The 23841-nt window shown below is 45.5% G+C and overlaps 2 protein-coding genes across 2 annotated transcripts; both read right to left on the bottom strand.

Moving 5' to 3' along the window:
- Window positions 1-14444: 14444 nt before the first annotated feature.
- Window positions 14445-15347, bottom strand: LOC132251682 (olfactory receptor 14A16-like; the record flags this gene model as incomplete). The annotated part of the gene is made up of 1 exon (XM_059731631.1): window positions 14445-15347. A coding segment is annotated over exon 1 (903 nt), but the record flags the coding sequence as incomplete, so codon positions are not given.
- A 7360-nt stretch (window positions 15348-22707) lies between these two features.
- LOC132251683 (olfactory receptor 14A16-like) lies at window positions 22708-23349 on the bottom strand (the record flags this gene model as incomplete). Its single annotated transcript, XM_059731632.1, has 1 exon — window positions 22708-23349. A coding segment is annotated over one exon (642 nt), but the record flags the coding sequence as incomplete, so codon positions are not given.
- Window positions 23350-23841: the final 492 nt, after the last annotated feature.

Here is a 23841-nt window from a genome sequence, read left to right as displayed (position 1 = left end):
AATACTGTGCTGAGGCGAGGAGCCAGGGACACTGCAGGGAGATCTAGCAAATCTCTGGGCATTAAGGGCTGTGACAGAAACAAAGCTATCGATTGTTCTTGATGGGTCCCACTGGGAGTTGTTAGAATAAAAAGTAATTTGGGAAATGCAGGTCTGAGGAAGTCTTCTGGGGCTGGTATGAAAAGAAAGTCAGGGAGTATAGATTAAAGTTTGAGAAGGAAGGGAATGAACAGCTCACATGTCAAGTTGCCCCCGATGGGTAAGGTAGTATGGGTCAAGCCGTGATCGCCAGTTCATGGGAAGGGTGATGCCTTCATTCGTTAATTCTGTGAATGAATCCCATTCATACAGTCTGCAAGGAACGTGAGGGGCGGGGCGCAGTGCCACCGACACACAAATGCAGCCCAGGTTCCCAGGAGGTCGGCACAGGCGGGCAGGCCCAGGTGTCATGTTCAAAAAACACTGCTTGGATTCCGGCCTTCAGTGGCAGATAACCAGTTGGTCTGTAAGGTGCCACCCTGCCAGACATAAATATATGCCCAGGAGCCTCATGCAGGACCTGTAGGCTCCCCTGCTACCCAACGCTGGGCTCCCAAACAATTGTGCATGCACATACACACATAGCTCTGCCAATGTGCATTAAACATAACCTACAGAGCCTGCTATAAAGCTCCTAGGCCCTCTCCCCACACAGCTTTGGCAATTTTACTTACCGCTGACCTGCAGCCCCTCTTCCTCCCCAGACCTGGGCTCTCCCATCACCAGCTCTAAAAATATCTCTTATTCCTGACTTTACCACACTTACTCTGCCTAGCCCCAAGCCTTTCCAGCCTTGACAATCCCCTTCAATCCTGCTCTGCCCACTCTGCTACCTTAGGACTGGATTTTCTTTGCCCAGTTTTTTCTGAAATCTGTGCATCCCAAATGTCAGAAGCCCGGTCCTTGTTGCAGCTTGGTTAGCAGCCACCAGCAACCACCTGTTCTGGACCCGATTCCCATTTGTGTTAATGCATTTTAGTAAGGAGTCACATCTCTCTTATGTTTCCTGCCTTGGACACGTGACTGATAATTCACCTGGACCCAGACTGTACTCCCCACTTCCACCCCCCACACTCTTCCTCTCTGCATCCCTATTGTGACTTGCAGACATGCCTGCTATTCCAGGCCTCACATTGCAGGAAGACAGGGCAACTCTACTCTTGAACTGGCCCAACACAGCATTTATTAGGCCAGACCAGAGTTGCAGCAAATACCCATAGAAGAGGGTATTCAGGTCTGAGGCTGGGCTAAACTTTCTTCATCCAGCATGGGTCAGGATGAATGCCTGTTTCCCACCCCCATATCCATAGTCAGCAGTATCATTCCCCACAGGAAATGACAGTGCATGCCCACACAGTGCTACAAATGCAGCATCAGTCCTTCCAGAAGGAGGCAATGCTCACTCAATCACACACTGTGAACAATATCATGCCTTCCAGAGAGGCAGTCACCTACATGCACATCCTGAATAGGCTCAGCATCTATATCTTGGTGCTCACGTGACACATCCACATGCAGCTGGACCTTTTCCACTAACAGAGGGCAGCAGACACACACATGCATGCACAGCACACATACAAGATCCCATTTTTCATAGTAGTTAGGGCCTGGAAGGGACCTTACCGATCATCAGGTCCAGCCCCCATGCACATCTAGGAAAGACTTCTGGCATCAGATGACCCCAGCAAGGTGGGCATCTAGATGCTTTTTGAAGATCACCAGGATTTTCTCCAGCAGGATGCTGAAGGGACATAACATGCATACTCTTGGGTACCCTGAAACAAATGCACAACTAGCCATGTTATCCCCAGCAGAATAGAATTGGGCACACTTAGGAACATATGTATACACACACACAGCGTTATGTAACTGGCACAATTTATTCCAGGAGCAAGCAGCAGCAACACACACACATATACACATACACGCATACACACACTGCACAAGCACAGGGCATGTCTACACAAGGCATTTACTGCGGAGCAGACTAATTAGCTCTGCAGTAAACTGTCAATGTCTACATGTGTTGTGCTATTAGGTCAAAGTAAACTCTTTAACTTCACTGCAAGATAGCACTGCCAGACATAAGTACTATCCTATGGAGGAGTCACTCCACTTCAATACATGTGTAGATGCTGACGGGGCTGGCTAGGGCGTGAGGGTGTCATACTGCAAGGCTGCCTGTCAAATAACCTTGTCCTGGAGCACCCTCATGACCTGGCCAGCCCCTCCACAGCATGTTGAGCTGGGTTGCAGTCCCAGGCTGACCCCCAGAGCCCTTTGCCAGCCAGGGCTGCTCTGCCCCAGCTCAACATACTGTGCTCCAAGGCGCATGTGTAAACATTGTGCCCAAGACCAAACTGCTAGAGTTTATTGTGTCAAATTAAGTTCATGTGTACATGCACAAAATACTTTTGACTGTCTGAGACTTGAAGAGCTTCATAGTTTTTTACCTGTCCCACTCTGTGTCCCACATGTAAAACAGTGAGAGAGCATTTTGAGGTCTATGTGACTGCCATAAAAAAAAAAACCCAAATGAACAGTTATGAAAGGAGTGGAGTGGATGGGACATTCAAAAAAAATTCTGACATCTATCTGGGAAATCAGGCTGTTTACTTAACTTTACCTACACACGTTACAATTTTACCATTTTGACCATGACTCACATAAGACCTTGGCACCTCCTAAAATTGACCATTTGTTTTTTGGTGAAAAAAAGGGGTACAATTTTTATTCAAGATAAAACAGCATGCTACAGAAGTAATATTTTGATCGCATGTTTGGTTCTCTATGGTATTTGTAGCAAGGTGGGCATCCCCGCTAGGCACAGCTAGCTCCCTACCTGCCTCTGGGCACGCCGCCCGCCTGTCTTGGGCCTCGCTCACTCCACCCTCTCTCACAGGGTCTCTTTCTTGTGTCGACAACTTATGTCACTTTACTCCCTCTTGGAGTGGGCACCCTTTAACCACAGGCTTAGCTAGTCCATTCCTAGGGTGGCAGGTGTACGGTCTGTTGGGCCTCTCCCGCAACCCTCACCGGGGTAGTGGCCAGCCAATTACCCGACCGGGTCTAAGCGTACTCCGGCCCCTTTCAGGGTAACACTAAGTGTCTGTATATGTACTGGGCCCTCAGCCCTCTGGTTCCTCTCCCCCTTCACTGGGGCTCCCAGGCTCTGCCCCCTTCACTCCCCGGTGGGCTCAGGTGGCTGTAGCCATGCCTGGTCCTCACTCTCCCTCCTCAGGGTCTTGTACCCCACAGGTCTCAGGTGGCCACAGCTGTGCCTGGCCCCACTGCCTCCGGTGTCACCTGACCCACCTGAAGGTGGGAGCTCAGGTTAAGGCACCCGACCAGCCTTTCACCAGGGTGGTAACTGGCCTAGTATTTCCTGGGGGCTCCTGCACCACTGAGCCCCACCAGGCCAGGTGGCAGGGTGAAGTTTTAGGTCATGCCTAGGACCAGGAGCCTCCTAAACCAACCCCTAGGCAGAAAAAGAACACCACCACCTAGTCTGCATGACTGGGCATCACAAACTAGATAGTTCCCCTTGCTAGTCCTAACTGTCCAGACCTCTTTCCAGGCTTCTTCTTGAAGCTGGCCCTTTTCCTATTTTCCTGTTCATTTGGGAACTGGGGGAAGGGAAAGAAAGAAAGAAAGAAAAGTGGAGATGTTTCTGTCCACTTGGAGTAATGTTCAAGGCTAGATCCAAAGGTCCCCTTTCTGGGGGAGGGAGCATACCCATCTAGCACAGCCACATACACAGGGCCAGACCAAGCCAAGGGGTATCTCCCTCTTGGCTGCCTGGGGAGGGAGTGAAGGAGGGGGGTATCATTTTTAAGCAAAGAGTACAAAAAGAGGCAGGTTAATTCCTAAAGTGTTTTCTGTCTTGTGATGGACTATAATCTGGGTCTCCCATTCTCTCAAAATGTGCCCTAGTCACTAGACACTTGGCCTTAAAGATATCCAGGTCCTCCTCCAGCACTGGCTAGTTGTTTCTTTTCTGTGGCAATGCAGAAATCCATGGTGCATTTGGGTTTTGATATCAGCGGGATAGCATTTTGGAGCCATTCTTTGGTGTTGCTATATCTCTGTGGGTAGTGAAAGGCTTCCTTTTTCTGTGGCATCTCATTACTCTGTCACAACCCAAAGTTGTGAGTTTTTGTTTCTGTGTGCTTTGGCAACGCTAAATTATGTTCCCGCTAAAATTACAGCTTCCTTGCACGGTGGAGTTCTCTGCTGCGGGACAGAACTCCGGTGCAACGAAGTATTTCCCGCCAGATTTGCAGCTTCTTTGCATGGTGCATTTCTTTTGCATCTCAGAGATGCACAGTGCAAAGGAGTTCCCACCATTTGTATGGGAGTTCATGCCACATTATTGGACAACTCTAATATATGCATACGTGGTGGCTAGCGATTGGCTTGCTAGCCGTATAAAGAGCTTGAGTGGTTTCCACTCAAGTTGGAGGACTCCACAAACATCAGAGAGAGAGAGAGAGAGAGAGAGAGAGAGAGAGAGAGAGAGAGAGAGAGAGAGAGAGAGAGAGAGAGAGAGAGAGAGAGAGAGAGAGAGAGAGAGAGAGAGAGAGAGAGAGAGAGAGAGAGAGAGAGAGAGAGAGAGAGAGAGAGAGAGAGAGAGAGAGAGAGAGAGAGAGAGAGAGAGAGAGAGAGAGAGAGAGAGAGAGAGAGAGAGAGAGAGAGAGAGAGAGAGAGAGAGAGAAAACGAACTTGACAGGAGGAGGAGACTTAGCGCTGTGTGAAGATCTCTAAGCGATGTGGACCCTTACGGACCCAACGCGCCTTTCTTAAGCAGGCAACAGAGGTCTAAACAGCCTCTGGCCTCTCCCTGTCACCGAGCGCAATCCTAGACGTATCCCTTTCCTATATACCCAATTTTCGATCCCACGGAGCTTTAACAACTCCGGGGTCTGGGAACCGAACAGAGCCCACAGAGCTTCGACAACTCCGTGGGAAAGAATTGCCGAACCCGCGGAGCCTAGACAACTCCAGGGCCAAAGAACCGAATTTGTCGTAGTCCTCCAATGAGGATTTAAGCAGAGCTGTGCCTGGAAAGCTGTCCAGCCTACACCACTACCATCTTTTGGTGTAAGTAAATGGTCTTTTAATCAACCACTACGCGTCCATAATCAATTCTAGTTCACCACTGTCTTCTCCAGCCCCGCGTGCCCGGGCTGCTGGCCACAGCCCGCGTGTGCAAAGACAGGCCCTGGCTCATCCCCGGTTGGCCCGCACTACTCCATAAACAGTATTCAATTTATATAATTTTTTTCTAAATAGTTGCATAGCCCTCCTCACCCTAGTGGCCTGCCCAGCATGATATGTGTACCTGGGAGATCCTGTTTTGCTGCGTAGCTGCTCAGCCAGAGTGCCATCCTGCCGAGCTTACTCTATTCTTTTTAATGTAATGGTAATAATATTTACCTCTGAACATGATGCACAGCTTGATGTTTTCCCATTAAAATGAATAGGAAGTATGTACTTAGACACCCTAAGTAGTTATGACCACATTTGGCATTCATGGCTGCAAGGCAGATCTCTAGCTGGTCTAAATTGGCCATGCCAAGTTGTGATCAATGGGCCAAGTCCCCAGTGGATGTAAATCAGACCCAGCTGCACTGCAATCAGTAGAGGCACATCTGCATATGGTATAGGTAGATTTGGCTTCTGTGGAGGCAATAGGCCTGATCACCAACTGATTAAAAGCTTTCTAGTTCCATTGGTCTTTTTCAGGAGTCCCTTAATCTGCCTGTGCCTCAGTTTCTCCATCTATGAAAAGGGACAGTAGCCTCACTTTACCATAGCACAATGTTGTGACAAGAGAGTTCATAGTTATTGCAGGGGAGGAAGCCTATGTAGCTCCCTATTGAAGATATTTCCCATGTCTTATGAATCATGTGTGGTTAAATGTATCACTGTTTATAGAGATACCTGTGATGGGAAGCATTTTGATACTTAGAGAATATTGCAGCCCCAAACAATGACTTCAAAACCGTATCCCACAGAAATCAGAGCTAGTTTTCCTTTGAGTGTGGGGTTACCAAGATTTGGGCCTACATGTGATGTTTGATGATGAATTAATAAGAATAAAGCGAAACCCTTGGATGCGGTAACACTAGGGAGCCTTCCCGACTCCAAGTGGGTAGTGAGCTCCCACTAGTCTGGCATGTGGACAGATCAACTGGAAGCTTTTGGGAACTGATCACAGACAAATAGTACAGACAAAAGACAGAAAATATAGATAATATCAAGCATATTTTTCTTGCCTTGAAGGATCCCCAGATGGCAGCAAAGGGTAAGAAATGATACATAAGCAACTGGAATAGAAACTGGATGGAAGCAGCTATTGCTTTAGAATGGGAAAGATACTTGTGATGTGAGTGGTGAATGAGGACGAGTCATAATTTCAGAGTTATTTGGAGGCTCAGAGCTATTCTAGATATGCCGTATATAAAATAGACATACAAACACATTTCTCAATGAACTCCCTGGGAATGAAAGCTGTCCAACGACCATTAAAAGTAAGATTCAAAATAAATGTATTAGAAATGTGGTGCTCAAGGATCTTAGGCTTCACAAAAATCTCCACATAAACCAAAGGGAATTAGGTAACTTGACTGGTGTAAGTGCTTCTAAAAGCACCTTTAGGTGCAGAAATATCTTAAACATCTAGCCGAATTCATTTTTTGAAATGCAAATTAGGATTCCAAGGCATTTAGATACAAATCTCAAATATATTTAGGCATCCTTGAAACTTCTCATTTAAAGTTGTGAATCAATCCTTGCGCTATTGGAATCAATAGCTCCAGTGTATACATGGTCAAAAGCCATAGGAGATAGATGGATATAAGCAATAAATGTATTAAAGTCTAAAAGGCCACATGGCCTGGATATGTGTAGCTCAAATGAAGTCATTATCTTCCATTGTCATTTTTCACTAGACTCTTAAACTCAAATCTTAATCTCTCTCAAATCTTGTGCCTCAGTTTCTTCATGTGTAAAATAGCATAAGCTAAACTTGTAGGGTGCTGTGACACAGAAGGCAGCAAACACTAGGGTGAGGAGGGCTATGCAAATATCTAGAAAAAAATTATATGAAGTTATATATAATACTATTTATGGAGTAACTAGATACCACAGAAAATGGAAGCCTTTCACTACCCACAGAGATATAGCAACACCAAAGGATGGACTCCAAAATGTAGTCCCACTGATATCAAAGCCCAGATGCACCATGGATTTCAGCATTGCCAGGATCTGAATGTATGTGCTATGCTTCTGGATGAATCAATGAGGTATCAATATGCTATACTTCTGGATGAATCAACTTTGGGCGTGGGGGGTGGGTTGCCAGGACATGAAGAGTGTAATTCTGTTTCCCTTTGGACATCGAACTAGCAGTCTTTTTAGCCACGTAAGCTCCAGAAATGTGCTTGTGTGCAGGTTGCAGTTCTGTTTCTCCAGCAGCAGGCTATACATTGGCTGGGCACATGCATGTCCCGTGAGACAGTGGCGGAGCCTGATAAATTAGACAATCAGAAACTTGTAGGCAGCTGGTGTTACACTTTGGAGAGCTAGAAGTGGGCAAGGACTTTCCCATGCCTTAGCCAGGAAAGCTAAGTGGTTAGGAGGGTCACCTAGGAAGCCAGAGACAGGCTTAAAGCCCCCTGGCCCAGATGAGGTTTGAACCCACATACACCTAACTTCTCATATAGCACTTTAGTAATTACACATCAGGCATTTTCCAGGGGACTCTCTGTCTCTCCTTTTGAAGCTGGCCCCAGGAAGCTGGGGAACTGAGACCGAGAGCTATGTGGGCCCAGTAGAAAGAGAGCAAATGTGAAGGTGTGCATCTGAAATAATGTCCAAGCTTTAATTGACATGGCACTTGTGGGGGGAAAGCTACCTGGACTCTAAAACTAGGTTACATTTGGGTAGAAACAATTTGTAGCTGTCAACTTAGTATGGCTGGTTTCATGCCAATTTATCTACATGGTCTTTGTGTCGGTCTGTCTATCCATCCCATAGCCAAACCTCTTACCAATATAGTTATCTAATCTGGCTGGTCACCAATAATATAGAAGAAGATGATGGTAGGATTTTTGAAACCGTGTGGATGCTAGGTGATCAAGTCTCACCGAGAGCTGAAAGAACTCGTCTTTCTAATTCTCTTAGACACTTCTGACATTTCCATTTGGAGCAACTGCTTTTTTGTTCGAAAGGCAAGGATTTCTTAGGCTGGTATCTTTTATTGGATCAACTATGCAATTGGAATAAAGCTTTCAAATGCAAGGCTTTCAATACTTGGTTGACTAGATGACCTATCACTTAACTCTGAGGCTGCTTTTGAAACCCTGCCTGAGCTGAGTGCAGGAGAGTCTCTGAGGTCTATGTTAAAATCCTTTAAACGTGATCAATGAAAATACATTGTTAGCCCTTTGTGATAGTCCAAACCCAGAGTGTGAGTTCAGCCTGAGATCCAAGAGAGCCGTGTCTCCTCCTCTTTTTCATCATTGCCAGCAACCAAGTTTCCTGCTTATAGACTCACAAAGTCAGTACTGAGGACAAAGTCTCATCCCCACACAATCTACTTTGTTTTCTACAGGCAAACATCTTGCCTTCCTTCTCTGCAGTGGTGACTCCAGGGCAGGAATATGCATGGCCATCTCTGCTCTCAGTGACCCCCCTTGCAGATTTACCGACTTCCCACTGTAGCCCCCAGTGACCCTCACGCAAACTATTTGGACCAATCTGAGTGACTGGAAATGAATGAACACTTATTTTCATTGCATATATGCATACATGTCAAATGGAGTAATGCCGGCTCCTATTCCTGCATGCTTAAACTGAGAAAAAAAAAATCATTCAGTGTAGAAAAAAAAAAAAATCACACTCTGAATACAACATGGAGAATGGGTGAACTGAGCAAGAAGCTATCTTTTTAAACAGAGAGGCTGGAATCAATTAAAATGCTTGGCTGTATTTGCAAGTAGAAGAAGGTTATTAAAGGGAGATCAGATTTTGAAAACAGCTGAAGGGTGTGCGAGTGCTAGCTGTTTGCAGGGGTAGTGAAAAATTAGAAAGTGCATAGAAAAGCAGGTGTAAGAATTATCCAGAAATTTGCATTTGAGAGAAAAATCTCTTTAATTTATAAGAAGACTGAGAAGAGGCTTGATACCAGAATTTGAACACCATCAGAGGGAGGCAATGTTAACAGCAAGAAAAACCCATCTAGAAGAACTATGGCTGAAAACTGAAATTAAATTCAGACAAACTCAAATTAAAAATAAGGCATATGTGTTTTAAGAGGATGATTGAGCACTGAAATACACTATCAAGGTAAAAGGTAGAGTCCCAGCAACTGATGTCTTTGGTGTAAGGCTGGATTTTCTTCAGGAAAGGCTGCTAGATTTTTTAGTCTTACATCTGCACATTAAAGGCCAATACATTTTAGAGTTTTTCCCTCAGCAAACCCTTCCTAATGAAATCCTCTAGTGAGCTTTTATGATGTCTGGATTGATTGACATTCTTCATATGATTAGCTAAGGGGGATGCATTCAGACAGATAAAGGGTGTGCAAGCAGATAGACATGAGGTGTGCAAGCAGAAAGATATAAACCTAAGTGGGATCCTCTTGTCTTAGAAAGCAGTCCCAGTTTTGTTTCTAGTTTGGATTTGCTCAGTGGATGGGAAGCCAAGTGCAGAGAGAAGGAGAGAGAAAGAGCTAGCCATTAAAAGGAATCAGGTAATCAGGACAATTACAGCTGCTTTGAGTGATCCTTTCCTCCTTAGTCCAACCATTGCAAACCTATGTAGTTTTGCAAACTTAGTCCTTAGAGAGCTAAGGGCTAGCTTGGATAGCAGAGTGCAAGCTTGGATTCCTGTGGCATCCAAAGTGTTCATAGATGAGTTTTGTCAGCTCATCAAATCCTAAATCATCCCTGCACTTCAACATACTCTTGAATTTTAAACTGAGATCAATCCAACACTATGTGTCTGTAGCTCCTTCAGAGACCTGGGAAGCAAGCTTCCTGCACTAGAAGCAATGATTAAAACCAGTCAGGTGTTGGAGCATGGAGGAGACCAATTAGGGTTTTTGAAACAGCCTAAGTGACTTGGAGAACAGGTTTGCACTGACTTGCAATGGAGGTGGGCAGCTAACAGCTCCAAGCTCCTCTAAAAAACACAGCCAATATTTGGAAAGCCTTTTAGAAAGTCTGTAACACTAAACATTATCTACCTAACCAAATCTCTCCTCCATTGTCAAGAGGATCACACAGCATCTTCCTCCACACTTATGAATCAACCGTGCATCTCTAGCAGAACACGGCACAATTTATGCTCCAAGACTCATTACTTCATATCACCAGCCTGGGCTGTAACTGCAAATGTAGGTGTCTCTGACTGTTAAAAAAATATATCCTTAGCCAGTCCCATCTCAGCCCTCTTCATGTTTGTTTTTTTTTTTTTTTTTTTTTGTAAGAGACAAGGAAAGTGGGTCAAATTTCAAAGAGTAAAGCCTTGGACATCTTTCCCTATTCTTCCTCTTATTTAATACCCTCCCAGTAACTCTGATGCTGAAAATCCTCCCCAAGGTTTACTAGATAAGATGAATAAAGCTACTACTTCTGAAAGGCAGATCATTCATGTAAGGATCCTACCCTGCAGTGTAAGTTACCACTGTAAAACTTACAGAAACTCTTTCCCTACAGCCTTTTTATAGTGCAGTTGACCCAATTACTACTAATCACGGTCAGCTGACCCCCTCTGATTGGTTATGGGGCTGCTTTTAAGAAACCCCTCCAGCACCTGAGCTATTTTACTCATTGCTTTAGTCTTCAGTTCCTGAGCAGCTTTTGTTCTAACAATGTCCATGGCTGTTTTGGTTTTTGATCCTGCCTTTGACTTGTTCCTAGGTTTTAGCTTTGAATTTTCCATGCAGATCTGTTTCCTGATCCTGGTTTGGCTTGCTTTTGGTGTATATCTGTGAATTATTCTTCTAACATAACTTGACTTATAATTCTTGAATTCTTTTCCCGGCTTGGCATTTGTTTCCTGACTCATAACTTCTCACAATTATTCCTGCAATCTCTAGTCTAGCAGACCATGATAATTCAGTCTCAAGAAGTCACTTAAAAGTTGACAACATCTGTTCAGTTATACATCTTCCTTACCATTATTATTTATGTAGCAAGTATTAAACACAAGCAGAAACAACACACATTGGAAAAGTCCTTGGGCTAGGAACTGACATCTGCAGGGTATTTGCAGCCTTTGGGGAGGGTGAAGGAGCAAACTCCTGTTTTATGGGTCTGATGAGGAGTTAGAACAAGATCCCTGAGGAGGAGAGAGCTATTCTTGTATCCATATTGCGCTTGTGGAGAGGAGTACACGCCGTCCCCTAGAAATGGGGGCATTCTCTACCAGGAGTCCTGGCTTCCACTGTGACCTATGGTAGAGGGTTGAGTTTGAAGGGTTAGGGCAGGTTCAGGGTGGGAAGTCAGGGATGTCTGTGTTGAGCTCCCCATTAAAAAATGCACTAGTGCCCAGTTGTTAAATCAGAAATGATGAGAGCTGGATGTCAGGGCTCCTTGTCTCGGGTATAAGTAGAGGAGTGCACTATGCAGTAGGCCTCCTAAACTACATGCAGATTTTAGAAGTGAATATGCTGTTACAGTGAACGCTAAGGTATTTCTGAGATACCTATGAGAGTTGGAAGCCCAAGTACCATGACAGCTAATGAGAGTTTATTGTCCGCATCCCTTAATCAGCTGGGCAGATGTTAGTCTAAGCAGGAGAAAAGGAGTTTGACCACCTGCTGTAGGCCTATAAATTAATACAACTATTGCTCAGTGCATGTCCAAATTGTACAAAGGTTGTGCTACAGCATTGTCCAAAACAGGCCACACTGGGGCATGGCTACACATTATTAATGCACAGTGGTTACTGCACATTTAATTTAGTACTTTTATAATAGATTTGTGCATTCTGGGTAAGAGGCCAGGCACCTAGAAGGTAGGCAAAAGAAAGCTTATGGCTAAATTTATGTCTCTTTACTCACTTAGATGGCATGTCAACGGCTGTGTAATTGCAGCTTCTGGCACTTACAGTTGAAGATTTTATTTCTCCCTGATGTAAAACAGAATAACCTTGCGCAGGTATCTACTGGTGTAGTGGTTTTGAATCTCTTCCTCATGTTTTAACCCTATTAGGACAACTGGCTAGGAAGTAAGAAACCCAGGTCCTAGGCAGCAGAAGGGTTGGGGCCTGTGGCTTTAGGAGTAAGAGGCAGAGCTAGGCCATGGGCATATCGCTGCCCCCTGCCACCCATCCTTCCTGCCCCCCCACCCAGTCCTCTTTTTTTGATACTGGAAATAGGGTTCAGGCTCTTGCACATGCTCAGCAGGAATGAGTGAGCAAGGTTTTATTCTCAGTGTCGCTTCAGGCTTGCTCTGGGGACCGTGCAGACATGCCCAGAGCAACTTTTCACTCTGCATCCTCGGAAGGAATCCCTGTCTCAAGGTTCCTCACTTCTAGAATATGGATACTAAAATTACCTCCCATCTTTGGCATGCACGTGGATTCACTGACTCATATCTGCCTCTGACTTCAAAGATGTAATATGCCAAGGACCTTTCTTATGAGTTTTCTTTCCTTTTGATATTTCTGCATTGCAGATTGCACGGTAGTGCAAACATAGTCAAGTTAGTTGTACGAGAGAACCCCATCTGCTTCAGGTAACCCTGAGTTGTAACCTGCGCTGGATACATGCCAGAGGGAGGGGGGACCTGTTCCCTTTGTCTCAAGTTTCCCTGCCACTGCGGGTCATGTGACTAGCTTCCTCACCTGGAAAGGTGATGTCATTTGAAAGCACCAGGCATTAGCCAGTGGGGCTGCTCCTGGTGGGACCTTAGTGATGAGGTCACGATAGGGGATAAAAGAGGTCTCCATGAAGAAGGAGGGCAGAGCTACCTTGAGCTGAAACATCTTTGGCAGAGCCATGCTGGAGCCCTAGGGCTCATGGGGAGAGAGGAGGAGCAGCTGAATGCTGCAGCCCTCTCCCTTTGTCACTTGAAACTGGACACAAGCAACTGCCCGCCTCCAGAGGAAAGCAACCAGCCTCTGGATGATACTTGGGAGTAGTCTACTGGAACCTATCTAGATATATAGTTTGCAGTAACACAGTTGTGTAATCAAAGGCTATCTAGCCACACTGTTTGCTCTAAGGGTATTTTTTGATCTTGCACTACCCTGTATCTTACCCCAGGCTGCCTTTTGTACCAATAAAATTTCTCCTCCGAGTTTGGCATGGGAGACCTATTGGGAGATGGACTGGCCCCTTCCAGCCTGAATCTATGAAATATGACAGCCCCTCAGACCGCTTTCCCCTCACTCATATACACACAGGGTCCCAGCTCCCCTTAAACCCAGGCATCACATACACCAATGGCCCCTCTCTGCCAGATCAAGCCCACGGGGTGGCCTAGTGGAGACACTGCATGCAACTTGCATTCTGGGTCGGCTACATTTGCAGCTTGCAGCATTTGTACAGCTCTATCCCTGCACGCTGCATGCAACACAAACCAGCCCCAGCATCATGCACTGCATAAGATGCTTGGGGCCAGCCTGGAAGCCATGGTATGGACAGGATGCAGTGCCAGTCTGCGGTTCATACCGCATGTAGTATTTGCGCCAGCCTGGGCGCATCTATACAATATGCTGCATCTCCGTAGTGATGAGCTACGATAATGTAGATTATCGCTGTGAGAACATAGTGTTGGCAGGCACTGGCCGTGTCACCACCACTACTACCTAAAAAGAGGTAGCAATGAGCTACTGTGCATTCATGTATTGCTGTGCAGTCCTGGCAGGTACTGAGCATTCATTTAGCACTTGCTAAAGCTAGTACTAAATGTCTGCACAGTAAGAACTGCCCAGTGGGGCGGACATGGAGATACACCCATTGACTGTGCACACTGCATCCTGCATGCAGGGTGGGTCAATGAGCCCAGTCCAGACAAACCCAGATTTGCCTGTATAGTTTGTCATCTGAATAATTGATTGTATCAATTAGTAAACAAAACTCTTTAATTCTTCATTATCTTGCAATTGATTGGATATAATTTAGAGGATGCAAAGATAGTAAAATTGATGCATGAAACATTACTTTCCCACTTCAACAGTGTCAACCAAAATGACAAAAACCAATTCTTTGACCTTACAAAGTTACAGAATTAACCTAAGCAGCTTCATCTTTAATATGCAATTTTACCACAATACTATGAAAAAAGACTAATTTCATGTGTAAATTAGAAAAGAAAAATCTAAGAGAAGGAGAGTCATGAAAGAAAGATGGACATATTGTTCCTGGAGTGGATCAGCCTGTGGAGCAGTTTCCTCAGGGCAGCTTGGATCTCCTTGTTCCTCATGCTGTAGATGACCGGATTCATCAATGGAGGCACCACAGAATACAGAACAGCCGCCAGGAGATCCAGAGGTGACGGGGAGTCAGAGACGGGCTTCGTGTAGGCAATGCCGCCAGTGGAAATAAACAGGGAGCCCACGATAAGGTGAGGAATGCAGGTGGAGAAGGCTTTCTGCCGGCCCTGCTCTGAGGGGATGCTCCACACTGCGGTGAAGATCTGAACATACGACACAATGATGAAAACAAAACAGCCTAGAGCTAAAAACACACTGAAGGCAAGAGCTGTCAGCTCCCTGCGGTATGCGTCAGAGCAGGAGAGCCTGAGCAGCTGGGGCACTTCACAGAAGAACTGGTTGATGATATTTGAGTGGCAGAAGGGGAGACTAAAGGTGCTCCCGGTGTGCAGTGCAGAGTACATGGCACCAGCAGCCCAAGCACCGGCAGCCATCTGGACGCAAGCTCTCCTGTTCATTGTTATCTCATAATGCAGTGGCTTGCAGATGGCAACGTACCGGTCATATGCCATGATGGTGAGGAATGCAAGATCAGCTGTACAAAAGAGGAAGAAGAGAAAGACCTGGGACACACATCCAGCATAGGAAATTGTCCTGGTGTTTAAAAGAGAATTGGCCATGGACTTGGGGACAATGACAGAGATGGAGCCAAGGTCAAGGATGGACAAATTTGCCAAAAACCAGTACATGGGGCTGTGGAGGTGGTGGTCCGTAGTTACAACAGTGATAACAAGGAGGTTCCTCACCAGAGCTGCCAGGTACGCTGCCAGAAAGATGACAAAGTGTAAGATCTGCAGCTCCCGAGTGTCCGAGAAGCCCAGGAGGAGGAACTCGGTTACAGTGGTCCAGTTGGACATCTTCCCTCCCAGGGCACCGTGCAGGTCCTGGGTATAATAAAAAAAGGGCAGGGGTAAGGAGGAGAGTAACAAACTCAGTGGCTTTGATATTGCTGTCAATAATGTCTCCAAATTTCATGCTAAGAATGGAAATATTCTTTTTTTCTTCCCATGAAATATTTGATTTTAATAAATGATTTTTCCCTGGCAAGACCCTACATAAAATACCATATTTTGATATTCCTTTAGAAAGTGAAGAAAATGTTAACCCAGCCACACCTCAGGATTCTTTTCCTTTGCTTTAAATCTGAAAGTCTATTGTTTTTTCAATAGATCTCACCTAGAAAATGTATGCTGGAAAGAAATATGTATGAAATAAAAGATATTATATAAAAAAGATGCATTCCTTAGAGGTCCCAATCCCACCCCTCTCCTCTTCCCACCCTACTTCCAATATGCTATGTAACATCTTCTGCATTTATAGCAAAAACCTTAAAAATGTCTTCATTCACTCTTGTAGCTTTGAATCAATTATACATAGAATGCAGAATGATTTGTGTAGCCAGTTTTTCCAACTTTTAATGTTTTAAAATCTCCTCTGCATCTTACTAAGACAGGACACTTCACCGATGCAGCAAACTTACTGAAATTGTTTTTGTGGAAGTTTCCTCACCTCTTGTGTCACATTCAGGCTTCCCCTGCTGAGATCCTTTGCTCTTGTCCAGTTGATCTCTCAGCTCTCCTCTGCACCAACCACTAGTCTAGGTCCCCAGAAGCACAGCTAACTCGGAGGTCTTTCTCTGCTCCCTCTGTCACTGAACGACTGAAGTGAATCCGACCAGGTTTCTGAGTGTGCAGCTGACCTCAACCCCGCCTTGTAGAAAAGGAGTGAAGCAAGACGGCAATTTTTCAGTAGTTTCCTTCTGAAGGCTCCTGGGACTTGTTCCCTGGAGTCCTGCACAGCTCAGAAGGAAAAGCCCAGATGTAAACAGTCCGAGCTGTACAGATGTTAGCAGAACAGCACAGCTGTGCTCTGCTTTAATCTCCCTCACGACACAAGTCATGGCATCTCCGAGAAGGCCCTGACCTTCTCTATCTGGCTCTGCTGTCCCAGTTAGCTAGACTGGGCACCTTAGGATGCAGGGAGGCAACAGATTGCAATTGGGTTAGTTCCTATGTAGTTTTGCATGAGAACATAACATGAGAATAAAAGTCAGGTTGTAAGGTACAAAAAACAAGTAATTCCCTATTGCAATGCCCCATAGCAAGGCATCATGTTGACAAAATATTAGTTCAGTAATCATTAATAGGGTCCTGGTTCTGAATCTACTGTCATGAGAGCCCAGAGAAGAGCCACACACATGATCAGAGGTCAGGAAAACAGACCCTACAATGACAGACTGAGAACCATGGGGCTCTTAGGCTGGAAAGTGCAGGCTCACGGGTGATGTGATGGCCACCTGTAAGCTTATCAGGGGTAACCACCAGGATCTGGGAGAACGATTGTTCACCAGAGCACCCCAAGGAATGACGAGGGCAAGTAGTTATAAACTACTGCAAGACCGTTTCAGGCTGGACGTAAGGAAGAATTTCTTTGCTGTCTGAGCCCCCAAGGTCTGGAACAGCCTGCCACCGGAGGTGGTTCAAGCTCCTATATTGAAAACCTTCAAGAGAAATGTGGATGCTTATCTTGCTGGGATCCTATGATTCCAGCTGACTTCGTGCCTCCTGGGCAGAGGGCTGGACTCAATGATTTTCCGAGGTCCGTTCCAGCCGTAATGTCTATGAATCTATGAAATATGACAGCCCCTCAGACCACTTTCCCCTGACTCGTATACACACAGGGTCCCAGCTCCCCTTAAACCCAGGAATCTCATACACAGATGCCCCCTTTATGCCAGATCAAGCCCACGGGGTGGCCTAGTGGAGACACTGCACGCAGCTTGCATTCTGTGTTGGCTACATGTGCAGCTTGCAGCATTTGTACAGCTCCATCCCTGCACGCTGCATGCAACACAAACCAGCCCCAGCATCATGCACTGCATAAGATGCTTGGGGCCAGCCTGGAAGCCATGCTATGGACAGGATGTAGTGCCAGTCTGGGGTTCATACCGCATGTAGTATTTGCGCCAGCCTGGGCGCATCTATACAATACGCTGCATCTCCGTAGTGATGAGCTACGATAATGTAGATTATCGCTGTGAGAACATAGTGTTGGCAGGCACTGGCCGTGTCACCACCACTGCTACCTATTAAGAGATAGCAATGAGCTACTGTGCATTCATTTATTGCTAGTGTGCAGTAGGGTTGGAAACGATCCATGCGCTGTCAGGACTCTGAAGTCCTGGCAGGTGCTGAGCATTCATTTAGCACTTGCTAAATCTAGTACTAAATGTCTGCACAGTAACAACTGCCCAGTGGGGCAGACATGGAGATGCACCCATTGACTGTGCACACTGCATCCTGCATGCAGGGTGGGTCAACGAGCCCAATCCAGACAAACCCCTGTCCAGTACGCAGGGCTGATCTGGCACACGTGCCGCATGTAGCGCGCATCCCAGCCCAGTCCTAAGCCGTGTACGGCCCATGCCAGGCAGGCAGGCTGCACAAGGAGCATCAAGGGATCAGAGACCGTTCATGGACCTGATTTCTCTTGATCTGAACCTGCCAGATGCCAGAGCCTGACGTGACCATATGTGTCTCTGTGCTTCAGCCTCCATGCTGCGTTACTGTACTGGCAGCTCCCACTTGGGACAGGGGTTGGTTGGAGTCCGCAGCTAGAAGTTTTATGGTGTTTGGAATTCACTCTCTTCATGGATGTTCCCATGGCCAAAAACAATGATCCCATCATGGGAGAAATTTAAAAATATCAACATTTCCCAGTCCCCAAATTGGGATTTTTTTTTTTAATGAACCAAACAGTGCCAAAATATTTCATTTTGACCTTATCAGTTTTGTCTGGGCTTCATCACAGCAGTTGGCAACCTAGAGCCCATGACCCCATTGTATCCACCCTGTGGAGGAAGGTCTTTGGCCGCTTTTGGTAACAGAGGCCTTCTCTGACCCTGCGTGGTGCTGTACTGCAGCTGGGCAGCAAAAAAAAGCAGCACTGGGGAAAAGTGGTAGTAGTCACCTGGTTTTGGTATCAGCCTAGATTTCCCCTGAGCTGGGTCAGTCTGACCTAAAGGTGGAAAATGTTGGTGATCTCCTGCCTTATCATATTGATGTGTCCATTACATAGAGTTACAGAGACATCCCATGAGCCCTCCTTGCAACCTTCAAGAAAAAGGGTGTTTTGTCTTCCCAATGTGGAACCAGCACCTTCCGATGGCATCTCTGATTGGGAATCTCCTTGATATCACAGGTATAATTCTTGACCACCATCTCCACAGCCCCATGCACTTCTTCCAGATGAATCTTCTATCCCAGACCTTGGAACAATCTCTGGTCACCACCTCGAAATCCTTAGCCAATTCTCTGCTGAATACCAGGTCCTTGTTCTGTGCTGGATGTGTCATACAAGTCCTTTTCTTCTTCCTCGCACCTGACTTCCCTTTCCTCAACATCTTGGCATAGGATCGGTACACTGTCATCTGCACAACACTACACTATGAGACGATCATGAACTGGAAAGCTTGCATCTAAATGGAAACCAGTGCATGGATTTGTGGTTTTCTATTTTGTGTCCTACACACTGGTAACATCTGTAGTGTATCTTTCCACCAAGCTAATATCATCAACTGGTTCTTCTGTGAAATCCCTCAGCTAATCAAGCTCGCTTGCTCTGACTCGTACCTTACACAGCTGGCGATAATTGCTGTTGGTGTTTGCAGAACTTCAGACCCCTTTTGTTTTCATAATTGTATCATACAGACAGATAGTCAACACGGTGCCCATCTGAGCAAGGACAGCACAAAGACTTCTTACCTTCCTTCCTCACCTCATTCTGTCTCCTTGCTTATTAGCATGGGTACCTTTCCCTATATGAAACCTAGCTCCAGCTCCCCATCAGCTCTTGACCTCATAGAAGCCATTCTCTGTTCTGTGCTGGATCCACTAATCAAGCCAGTTATGTACAGCATGAGGAAGAAGGACCTTAAATGTGTCCTGTGGTTGCATCCCATTCTCCTGCTGCTGCCACTGTCCCCAACAGACCCAGGCAATGGGAGCCCCAATGCTGGCCATGCACCAATCCAGGTGCAGACTCTGGCTCCACAGGGTGCCAGGTTCAGGAGGGAACTTCAGTAGTGGTGCACAGGTCCTTTCTTCCAGGATCTGCTCCCAGTCCAGGTGGGACACCTGCAGGGGAGTGCGGTGGAGACAGTGCTCAAAAACTTGCAAAGAACATTTTTCCATTGATTTTGTTGGTCTAATAAAAATATTGCATCTACCCAATAAACGTGCCTTTCAACATGGCCACAGTTTTGAAGCATGGGGTTTTCGGTACATGAGATATTGCAGACTTTTTAAATAGAGTGGCTTCCAAGACCTGATCTAATTAAAATGCCACCCTCTTCCCCCTGCCCCAGAGCATGTGTAAAGATGCCCATGTGCAGACATAGGGAACTGGAGACAGATCATGATCCCACCAGTTGTCTTGAGAGACCAGAACAGTCCATGACTTTTACACCTGAGGTCTCCATTCATGCTCTATTTCTGTGTGAATGATACAGATTACTTGATGTGCAAAGAGGCTGACTGGCTCAGGGATGAAGGCTGGAGCAACTCTTTTCATACCTGGCTTACCTGTTCATACCCAGCCCATGTGAACAGTGGCAAAGCAGCTGCCCCTGCTCACGTCCGTTCAAAGACGTGCTGATTGCTATTCTCCTAAAGCAAGCCCCTAGACAAGGAATGACAGGACCCACAAAACATCCCACCCATCTGAACTCTTCTCATTTGATAACCCTCACCCTCCCACCCCAAAACACACACTCACACATGCACACACACGCACACGCACACACACCCCAGCCTCAGCTGAGACTATGAACTGAATAAATTCTCTCAGCCCCTGTGTCTGAGCTTTCTGATCCAACGTCTTACAGAGACTTCCATTGTCTAGAGGTCCTCAACCCAACTCCTTCAGAGGCTCTCTGCTTATTCTATCAAGCGTTTGCCCTAGGCCTTTATTGCTTGTCAGAGCAACAGCTATTCCGATAGGTGCTGTTCTTCCACTTAACCAAAGAGTATTAAATCCAAGGTACAGCAGGTCGGCTTTGAGAGAAGCAGGGTGTGAAGGCATGCAAGGGCTAAAGACTAGGAAGGTCCTACACAAGGTACTAATGGAAGTCAATTCTGTTTCATCACAGAGTGAAATGAAAGCCCAAACTGTGTGCAAATGCCAAAAACTGTAGGTGTGTGGCTGCATATATGCAGTTGTGTCTCATAAAGTGAAGTAGAATCTGGCACCAAGAACTAGGAATGATTCCAGTGTAAGTATTTCCATATATCCCATTCTCCTACCTGAGCCGGCACCCACATTTTATTGATTAATTATCTGTTCACATCACTATCAGTGGCATTGACATCAGTGACTTGAAATAGCGTAATTGTGGTTGAATTCGTAATGATATATTCTTTACTTTCCTAACGTCCTCCCAATTTGTTTTCAAAAACCTACTCTGTGCACACATGAAGTTCATTATCCTATTTTTACCTCACTTGCTTTTAACTGAAACTAAAGTTTAAATGTAGGTTAAACAACTGTTAGGGGGCATATTGAAGCTTCAGTCCTTACTCATGCATGCATAGCTTAATGCAGATTTTTGGACCTGTGAGTCTAGAGCAGAAGCAAAAATGCTGAGCATCATCATAGAATCATAGCGTTGGAAATACCCCTAAGGGTCATATGACCCAACCCCCTCCATCCTTCCCTATTTAGGAAGGGAGAAGAGTTATTCACCCTCCTCTTTATGGCAGTTTTTCAGATATTTGAAGCCTGCTATGATCTCCCTCTTAACTGCCTTTTCTGCAAGCTAAAGATGCTTAGTTCTCTCAATTTCCCCTTGCATAGGTTGCCTTTCAACCATTTATCATTTTTGACTGCTCCATATTCCTTCTTAAAATGTGGAGCCCATAATCACACAGTAGCCTAACTAGCATCATGTACAGGGGTCCTATCACCTCCCTTGTTTTACATCTATACGTCTGCTATTGCTGTCCAGAACTGCATTCACGTTTTTGTAGCTATGTCAAATTCCTGACTCATGCTGAGTCCGTGATCCACCAAACCCACCGGGTCTTTTTCAACAATGCTGCCAGACAGACATTTATAATCCCAGCTGCATTAGTGCTTTTAATTATTCTTCAGTAGGTGTAGCATTTATTTCCTTGGACTTCATCCTGTGGTCTCTAGCTCAGCTTCACAACCTATCTACATCCATCCGAATTCTATTCCTATCCTCTAAAGTGTCTGCAGTTTGTCCAAGCTACACAGAATCTGGATATTTGCTTGTATATTGTGTCATCCAAATAATTGATTACACCAATTGGTAAACAAAAATCTTCACTCTGTCATTAAACCCGAATGCTTGCTAAGAAATTTTTTTCCCAGTGATTTAGGTTGATGTAATGAAAGGTATGCAATTCACACAAAGAACCTTGTCTGCCTGTGTCCGTAGACACACACGGCTACAACCTATACCCCTGTTTCACATCTAATACTCCAGTTGTTGCAGCCGAAAACTGCATTAATGTTTCTGTAGCTACATCAAATTCCATGTTCATATCGAGTCTGTGACCCACCTTTTCAACCATGATACCACCCAGGAATTGTAACCCAGGCTGTATTTGTGCTTTTGATTCTTCTCCCCTGTGTGCAGCAAGTTGCATTTATTTCGTGGCCTTCATCTTACTGTTTCAATCCCAGCTCCCCAATCTATCTGCATCCATCTGAACTCTATTCCTGTCCACTACAGTATTTGCATTTTATTCCAGTTTCACACCATCTGGAGATTTGCCTCTATATTCTGTCATCTGAATAATTGATGGCACCAATTAGTAAACAAAACTCTTTCATTCTTCATTATCTTGCAATTGATGGGATATATTTAAGATAGTGCAAAGAGAGTAAAACTGATGCATGAAATATTACTTTCCCACTTCAACAGTGTCAACCAAAATGACAAAAACCAATTCTTTGACCTTACAAAGTTACAAAATTAACCTACCACCTTCATTTTTAATATGCAAGATTCTCAAAATACGATGAAAAAAGACTAATTTCATGTGTAAATTAGAAAAGGAAAATATAAGAGAATGAAAGTCATGAGAGAAAGATGGACATATTGTTGTTGGAGCGGATCAGCCTGTGGAGCAGTTTCCTCAGGGCAGCTTGGACCTCCCTGTTCCTCATGCTGTAGATGACCAGATTCATCAATGGAGGCACCACAGAATACAGAACAGCCGCCAGGAGATCCAGAGGGGACGGGGAGTCAGAGATGGGCTTCGTGTAGGCAATGACAGCAGTGGAAAGAAGCAGGGAGACCACGATAAGGTGAGGAATGCAGGTGGAGAAGGCTTTCTGCCGGCCCTGCTCCGAGGGGATGCTCCACACCGCGGTGAAGATCTGAACATACGAGACAACGATGAAAGCAAGACAACTTAAACATAAAAAAGCACTGAAGGCAAGGGCTGCCAGCTCCCTGCGGTATGTGTCGGAGCAGGAGAGCTTGAGCAGCTGGGGTATTTCACAGAAGAACTGGTTGATGATATTTGAGTGGCAGAAGGGGAGACTAAAGGTGTTCCCAGTGTGCAGTGCAGAGTACATGACACCAGCAGCCCAAGCACAGGCAGCCATCTGGATGCAAGCTCTCCTGTTCATTATTATCTCATAATGCAGCGGCTTGCAGATGGCAACGTACCGGTCATATGCCATGATGGTGAGGAATGCAAGATCGGCTGTACAAAAGAGGAAGAAGAGAAAGACCTGGGACACACATCCAGCATAGGAAATTGTCCTGGTGTTTAAGAGAGAATTGGCCATGGACTTGGGGACAATGACAGAGATGGAGCCAAGGTCAAGGATGGACAAATTTGCCAAAAACCAGTACATGGGGCTGTGGAGGTGGTGGTCCGTAGTTACAACAGTGATGACAAGGAGGTTCCCCACCAGAGCTGCCAGGTATGCTGCCAGAAAGGTGACAAAGTGTAAGATCTGCAGCTCCCAAGTGTCCGAGAAGCCCAGGAGGAGGAACTCGGTTACAGTGGTCCAGTTGGACATCTTCCTTCCCAGGGCACCGTGCAAGTCCTGGGTATAATAGAACAAGGGCAGTGGTAAGGAGGAGAGTAATAAACTCAGTGGCTTTGATATTCCCATCAATAATGTCTCCAAATTTCATGCTAAGAATGGAAAAATTCCATTTTTCTTCCCATGAAATATTTGATTTTAATAAATGATTTTTTGCTGGACATCCCTACATAAAATAAAATATTTTGATAATCCTTTAGGAAGTGAAGAAAATGTAAACCCAGCCACAACTCAGGATTCCTTTCCTTTGCTTTAAATCTGAAA

Source organism: Alligator mississippiensis, chromosome 7 (assembly GCF_030867095.1).
Source record: "Alligator mississippiensis isolate rAllMis1 chromosome 7, rAllMis1, whole genome shotgun sequence".
NCBI classification, from domain to species: Eukaryota; Metazoa; Chordata; order Crocodylia; family Alligatoridae; genus Alligator; species Alligator mississippiensis.
This window is presented reverse-complemented; position numbering and strand designations above follow the sequence as displayed.